Below are 7,831 nucleotides of genomic sequence, written 5' to 3'. Positions count from 1 at the left end.
GTTCTTATTCATTTCTATTGCTCCCAATTGTACTTAACTATAAGTAGAAGCTCAAATTCTTGAATCATTTTTAGAGAGAAATAAAAAGATGGTTCAAACAAAATTATAAAGGTGAAATCTTGATCGGAAAAGAAGGTGTTCTTTTTCCAAAAACAATAGCATCTCTCTTTGTCTCTCTCCACGTGCGAACACGAGGCAGTAAGCTTTGTCGGCTGAAATGCTGTCACGTGCGGTGCATGCGCACCCCATCAACACCCACATCCCTATACATATTATCAATGTGCATGCATGTATCTAATTACCTAATTAATACATTTGCTTATACATATGTATGCACCTTGGTCTCACTTAATTAATTATCATTCAATTTATGGGTGTCACGTATTTATGTCCTCTATGTTACACGACCCACCACATCAATGCGAAAATGACCCTATGTTTTTTATTTGCTTCATTTTCTATATATATATATATATATAAATATCATTTTTCATTTATGTTTTAAGTTTCTCACATAGCCAAAATTGATCTATTTTGTCTTATTATGATTATGGTAATTTGAATTGTCTTGGAATTGGGTAACATATCATTGTCAATTCATTTTCAAAGCCTCATGTCCATACCAAATGTCCTATAATTGGTGTGGTGTGCATGTTTGTCATATAAAATCTTTTATACATATGATGAGAGTTGAACATAAATTTGTAGAAAAAATTTAATGGAAATAATGTTTTTTATTAATTAAATAAGAAAATTTGTATATATGTTATATTTGTAGAAAAATTTGTATGTTATATTTTGTAGAATTGTCAAGGCGCAAAAAAATTAATCTAAATGAATTGGACTTCGAAAAAAAGGCCCAAGTTTGCTGTAAATTGACAAAGGCCCAAAATACGCCTACGTTGTTTATATAGTTAAATTTGAGCACGATTTCGGCCCAATTCGCCTTCTGTGTGTTTCAAAAATTTTCAGGCCCAATTTGCTAGGAAATGAAATTTGGTGAAATTTTAGTTGTCTCATAATTTTTAAAATCATAAAATTTAATATTGTTGGAATTTTTTGCATGGCCTTCGAATGTGACAGTTCAATTTTGGATTTATATATATATTCGTCTAAATAATCTATTTAGAATTATAATCAGTTTGAAAAAAACATTTAAACTCTATACAACCATACTATTTGAGATCCATATACGCCAAACCAAAAATATATTATTAGTATGCGACATGGACAATTCGTTTTGGTTTGTACGATAAAATTAGTACTTTTCCATTTTTAATCCATTTATTCACATCATATACCATTTTTTCTTTTATCAATTTTATAATAATATACTTATAGTCCAGACTATTAATTAAATGAAAGGGCGAAACATACAATTGGAAATCGCAAATGAGACATCTCAGCGCCGTGAAAAGTAAAAATAAACAAAAATACTATTATTATTATTATACAAAAAACGGTTATTAACCGCCACAGCATTCCCGCCATTCTATTCCTCTTCCCTCCTAATAACTCAACTTTCATTAGATTTCTCATTTCCCCATTTTCTCAATCCCTTCAATTCCGATCACAAAAACCACTGCAAAACACCAAACCCGACGCAACCCGAAGCCGCGGCGCTTGGTTCACGCCAAGCGTCGCAACCACCGCCGGCCGCTGACAAAAAATGGCGGACCAAATCTCCGCTGTTCCGCACATTCACCAACCCTTCCCCACCGCCGAACACTTACAGTTTCTCGATGAAATCAACTACGATGGCGGCGACAATCCTTCCCTCGACGATCTCATAGACGGAATGCTCGAGGATTTGAGCGGCGGCAACATCGCCGCCGGTAATCAAAGCGCCGATTCTCCTCAATTTCATTCCGCTAACGAAAATTCGAGCCACGGAACCGCGCAATTTGCCGGTTTTCCTCCACAGCCGGCCTTTGGAAACCCGGTCCGTATCCCGGTCTGGCCGGTTCCGCCGGCTCCGTACAATTGCAGTTGTTGCCAAACGCTCAGAGATATTTTCCATGTCAATGGTACGAATTATTTTGCTCAACAATATCTCATTACTATTATTCATCCAATTGCCTATATTAATGTAGTGGGAAAATTAGTAGCCACTATTATCATTATATTCTAATTAATGTTCGTTTTAAAAATCTGATTGGTAAGTGAACTAGGAAAATTATTGATTCATGATTCAATTGATCGAATTAGTCTTACCAGTGGTCTATCAATGGTTGAATTCACTGGTTCGGTCCGATTTTAAAACATGGAGTATTAGTATTTTTTTCAATTTGAATTTAAGAAGTTTATCTAAAATTTGACAGGGTGTCAAGTGTTCAAGCTTGGAATTCATGGAAGATTAGGCATCATAAGCCATGCTGTGCTTGAGAGATATGACAACAATCAAACACCTCAAAATCATGAATTTTATATGTTTGAGTAAGTTGCCAATTTTTCTTGTTTTTTTTTGATTTTCAATTTAATGAACATTAGTACTTACATTATGAAAATTGGCCATTTAGTTTCTGCAACGAAGGTATGGAAAATGTGAAGCAATTCTTGATTCAATACTGCAATGAACGAGCACTAGAAGGCTGTACAATGCTGCAAGATCCTCTCTCCACCTTCTACGACGCGTTGCTCACCGGTTATCTCCATCAACAAACTTCCACACTAGGTCGAAAACCAAACTCCGAATTTATCTTCAACTCTTCATAAAAAAAGGGTTAAATCACGAAGTTTCAATAAATTTTTAATTTTCCCGCCATAACCATAACAATATTGCATTAGCCCAAAAAAAACCGTCATGGGACAAAACTTCGTGGTTTGTCATTCAAATTTTGACATACCAGAATTTGACCAAACAACTACGTGGTTTTATTGGCAACTTAATCCTAAAAGACATACGTTGATCGATGCCTATATCCCAATGCAGGAAACACCCACGCGGGCCAAGAAATCCCGGAAGATGAAGAGGAAGACGCGAATGGGGTGAATCCACCTAAGAGCTACATCGCTTCACAGGTTTGTCAATCATACATAAATTTGCTGAAAACAATCAAAATTTTGCTAATGATTGTGATTGTGTGGAGCAGAGGGAGAGAGCAGGGAAGATGAAATTCAAAGATTTGGCTAAGTATTTCCATCTCCCAATCAATGATGCGGCTAAGGAGATGAAGCTTTGCGCTTCTGCAATCAAGGGTATTTGTAGAAAGGAAGGCATGGAAAGGTGGCCTTATAGAAAGGTATAGATTTTTCTTTTTTAGGTGAATTAGGCAAACAATATATGTGTTATATTGAAGTCGTTTTCGCTTCTCGTTCAGATAAAGAGCCTCAAGAACGAGATAGCGAAGGTGTCGAAGAGCATCAGCTCGGCTGGTGGGGCCGAGAGATCGCGCCTCGTAGGGGAGAAGCAGCGCCTCGAAGGAGAGCTTGCCGCCTTCTATCAAGAGAAGTAGTTGGTGATAGTTGGAATAGCTCAGATGGTTATTTATGCATAAAGATTATACCGTGTATAAAAATATTAAATGTTAGTAAATGTTTATTAGTGCAAGAAATTCATAGCTATTTATCAATGTTGCATACACATCATATATGTAGGCTAGCACAGTGAGAAATAGAGATGAAGTGATGTTTGGAAATTGGAATTCAATGTGTTTTGGTGATGATGAATTTAAGATGAAAGTAGTTTTTGGAAATAAGAATCAAAATAATAGGAGTATAAAGGATTACGAGTGTGTTATATTTTTGTGTATGAGACTTGCAGATAGTTACTACTCCTTCCGTCTCATGTCCCATAAAAATAGTTCATATCCATTTATGAAAACTTTTTTCTCTTTCTTTTTCCTTTATTATTTATTGGCTCCACAATTCACTATACAATTTCAACTACTTTTTCTTCTTCTCTCTTACTATACCAATCATACTTTAAAATTCGTGTCGACTCCGAATGACCTATTTCTATGGCAACGAGGGAGTATTTGTTTTCCAAGAATGGATACAATCATAATTGTTAAAATTGGTAAAATAGTACTCCATCTGTCCTAGTTATGATGACCCATTTTATTTTTCGCACGTGTTTTGAAAAAATTATAATAAATTGTAAAAGTGGAGGGAACATAAATAAGAGAGAATAATATGGAAGAGACTTCCTTTTACATTTATCTCTTATTTTATTTTCCCTTCACTTTAATAATTTATTATGATTTTTTAGAAACACGTGTGAAAAATGAAAGAGATTTTAGATGGGACATGGGAAGAAGTAGCACTTAGTATACAAAAAATTGATCAAGGATAGTTAATTGAGGGTGGATGAATAAAATATTAAATCATAATAGTAGTAAAATTAGATAAGAATGTTGAATCAAAATTCAATAATCTATTGATTTAGGATGTGTTTGGATTGTCTTATAACATCAGTTAGTGTGTGTTAAATGGAGTTATCAGATGTTTGGTTTGGCATTTATAGTTTTCGACAGGCCCAAGTTAAAGAGGGAGGCCCGCCTTAAATATTCAGATAGTGTCACTTAGCATATCTTCCAAAATTTGCCTGATACATATCTGAGTTGTTCATATTGATTGGAAATTTCCCACATTAACCCCAAGCCTGCGATTTTTTCTTGCCCAACAATTCAATTTGACGACATTTTCGCTCCTCTTCCTTCTTCGCGTCGGAGAAGACTGACCCAAGGAGAAAGCTCACTAATTCCGGCAAGGGCGGCCATTTTCAGTCGATGAGGTAAGCCTTTTCTGAATTAGCTTCCGATATGAACGGGTTTTCCCCTTTTCCGGTATGAACGGGCACCCAAAATTGAATTAGCTTTTTCAGCAATGGATTAATGCCCTTGTTACATGAATTTGCTGAAATTATTGGCATCAATTATTTTGATGTTGAATTGCTGAATTTCTTCCCCAATGCTGAATTGCTGAATTTCGAGCTTACCTCCTTCGAAAAAACGTGGTGCTTGGCTTTGAGAAAGAGTTTCAGCACCAGAGCATATCGCTGTTGGATTGTTCACAGCCACTGAAATCGGAAGGGAGAAGAAGGAGGTGCAAGATTGAGAATTTGAGAATGGAAATGCGGTATATGTGCTAGGGTTAGCTGAGGATAAAATTGGAAATACAAAAAATTATTAAGGGTAGAAATGGAAAGTTGTATTAAACTCATGGTGCATTAATGCCAAACCAAACACTAGAAATGTTAACTGACTTTCCTATTAATCGAACCAAACACTTGATTAAAAAAAGCCCAAGTCTGAAAAGGGAATTACTAATGTGAGGTTTCTCTTTTCTAGAGAAATGGTAAATGGTGAACCAAACACACCTATAGTTTATACTACTCCGAATCAATCAGGCACAAATCTCAGCTGCTGAACGACGGCGATATACAGCAAATATGGCCGCCGCCGCCTCCGCCGCAGCACGCCGTTTGCATCATCCCCTTTCAACAACACTCTCCGATGCAATCTCAGTCATCGACGCCGTAAAATCTCAACTCCTATCGATTAACCCTCAAAACCTCAAATTCCACCAAAACCCCAATCCTGCAATGCTCAATCAATTCTCACATTATCTAACGCAGGATTTCGTGATCGAAGTCATCAAAAAACAGCCAAACCCTTACCATTCCCTCTACTTCTTCAATTGGGCATCAAATCCGGTTCCAAACCCTAACAATTACTCCCACTCCCACTTCTGCTACATCGCCATCGCCGACAAACTCCTCTCTCACAAATTGTTCTCATTAGCTGCCGATTTGCTCAAATCCCACGGTAAATTTTCGGATTTTATGGTGGGTAAGTTTATCAAAGCCCACGGCGATTTGGGGCACCTGAAATCGTGTGAAAGGCTTTTTAATCAGGCGAAAAGCGACGAATTTGGGGGCTGTTTGTTTTCTTTCAATTCTTTGTTAGGCCTTCTTGTTAAGAATCATAGAGTGAAACATGCTTGGGGTTTTTTTGCGAATGTTGTGATTAAATCGAGCTTTGTAATCCCTGATGTTTCGACTTACACGACGATGATCGTGGGATTATGTAAAGTGGGAAATGTTGAGTATGCAGAGAAACTTTTCTACGAAATGCCAGAGAGAAATTCGAGGAGTTATAACGCTATAATCAACGGTTTGTGCAAGAATGGTTTAGTTGAAAGAGCTCGGAGAATCTTGGATCAGATGGCTGAAGATGACGACGCTTGCAAACCCGACGAGATTGCCTACAGCATCTTGATCGATGGATACTGCAAAAAGGGGGAAATTGAGAATGCTTTAAATTGCTTTGATGAAATGGTAAACAAGGGCAAATGTGAGCCGAATTTGTTAACATACAATGCTTTGATAAACGGGCTGTGTGTGAACGGAGACGTGGACGAGGCAAAGAGGATGATGAGCAGGATGAGGCTGGCTGGAGTGAGGGACAACATCGCGACTCACACGAGCTTGCTCAAGGGGTATTGCATGGCCGGGAGAACCGACGAAGCCATCAGCCATTTCAAAGAGATGGTTAGCCTTGGGATGAGCCTCGATCTCAAGTCATACTCAGTGGTCGCCAACGAGTACTGCAAGATTGGGAGGCCGGACGAGGCTATCGCCCTGCTGAGAGAAATGAAGGGTAGAGGCATTGTTCCGAGCGTAACCAACTGCAATAGTGTGTTGAGGAGTCTCGTTAAGTTGCGAGAGTTTGATAAAGGCGTTCGTTTCTTGAAGCAGATAGCTCAGTGGGGTTGTCGCCCCAACTTCGTGTCCTACAACATGGTGATAGCCGGGCTTGTTGGATGCGAGGGGAGGATGGAGGAAGTCGACATTGTTGTTGATGACATGATTCGAGACGGGCATTGCCTAGATACCACGTTGTATAGTTTGTTGATACAAGCAAAGTGTGTGGGCGGAGACGTGGTGAAGGCGGTGGATCTCTTCGAGGAGATGATTGGTGAGGGGTTGGTGATGAAGAGAGAGAGCTTTGAAGTTTTTGTGAAGGAGATGAGTGAAAGAGGTTTGGTGGAAGAGGTGGGAAATGTGTTTGATCGGATGAGTAGTGGTGGCTTGGTGTTTGATGTTGTGAGTTATCAAAATGTGTTGGATAAGTATGTTGGTAGTTGATTCATAGCTTGTTCATCGTACCATCATTGATATATGTCGAAAGAGGCACACTTGGGTGCGGTCGCATGTCAGACCCGAACACCGGAACATGACCTAATTCGATCGGGTTTGGCCCGACCTAATTTAATTTTTTAGATAATTTTTATTTAGTAACATAACAGCTTTTACGTATAAGAACAATCACTTTTGTTCACAACAACAATTATTTTTATTGATTATACAAGTTTAAAACAATCAATTTATTCATAACAAGTATATGTATTTAGATAATAGAAATAAGATTACTTATATTTGAATAATTGGAAAAGAAAAATAAATTCGTATATTTGGATATTAAAAATATCAGAAAAAAAAAACAAAAGGTGTTGAAAATTCATAAACTCTAGAGAGTAACCCCATATTAAATGCAATATATGACGCAAGATTAAAAGAAAACAGATAAAAACACTAAAAGCAAAAACATAAACAAACCAATTTACTTTTTCATAAAATAATATTACATCTGCTCTAGTATATTAATTGAAATGTTTTTATTAGATACAAAATTTTTAAAAAAAGTTATATTTAATAAGTCAAATGAAGATAAAATGAAATACTAAGATATAATAAAATAAGTGATTGATATTTTATTTTTTTTGATAAAAAGGTAAATGACTCAACTAACGTGAAATAACACGATATGAAATACGACTACACTAACTTGAGACTGGTCAAATTGGAACTGGTGCAGCAATCAGCGGT

At 37.1% G+C, this 7,831-nt stretch overlaps 2 protein-coding genes across 2 annotated transcripts; both read left to right on the top strand.

Moving 5' to 3' along the window:
• The first annotated feature begins 1,669 nt into the window (after positions 1-1,669).
• Positions 1,670-3,504, top strand: LOC121784432. Its single transcript, XM_042182569.1, has 6 exons — positions 1,670-2,027; positions 2,322-2,436; positions 2,520-2,644; positions 2,933-3,021; positions 3,093-3,242; positions 3,321-3,504. The coding sequence occupies exons 1-6, from the start codon at positions 1,670-1,672 to the stop codon at positions 3,453-3,455; spliced, it is 972 nt and encodes a 323-aa protein (XP_042038503.1). The 3' UTR covers positions 3,456-3,504.
• Positions 3,505-4,507: 1,003 nt separating this feature from the next.
• LOC121783726 (pentatricopeptide repeat-containing protein At1g05670, mitochondrial-like) lies at positions 4,508-7,328 on the top strand. Its single transcript, XM_042181876.1, has one exon. It carries the CDS (start codon positions 5,393-5,395, stop codon positions 7,088-7,090), a length of 1,698 nt encoding a protein of 565 aa, XP_042037810.1. The 5' UTR covers positions 4,508-5,392; the 3' UTR covers positions 7,091-7,328.
• The last annotated feature ends 503 nt before the right edge of the window (positions 7,329-7,831 follow it).

This window comes from Salvia splendens, chromosome 21 (genome assembly GCF_004379255.2).
Source record: "Salvia splendens isolate huo1 chromosome 21, SspV2, whole genome shotgun sequence".
NCBI lineage: Eukaryota > Viridiplantae > Streptophyta > Magnoliopsida > Lamiales > Lamiaceae > Salvia > Salvia splendens.
This window is presented reverse-complemented; position numbering and strand designations above follow the sequence as displayed.

What these genes read in the sequence shown, in the direction of transcription:
- LOC121784432 (XM_042182569.1), top strand. Translation starts at nt 1,670, where the DNA reads ATGGCGGACCAAATCTCCGCTGTTCCGCACATTCACCAACCCTTCCCC. An exon ending in CTACGACGCGTTGCTCACCG is followed by an intron (nt 2,645 to 2,932) that starts GTTATCTCCATC and finishes ATCCCAATGCAG; the next exon opens with GAAACACCCACGCGGGCCAA. An exon ending in AAAGGTGGCCTTATAGAAAG is followed by an intron (nt 3,243 to 3,320) that starts GTATAGATTTTT and finishes CTTCTCGTTCAG; the next exon opens with ATAAAGAGCCTCAAGAACGA.
- LOC121783726 (XM_042181876.1), top strand. Translation starts at nt 5,393, where the DNA reads ATGGCCGCCGCCGCCTCCGCCGCAGCACGCCGTTTGCATCATCCCCTT.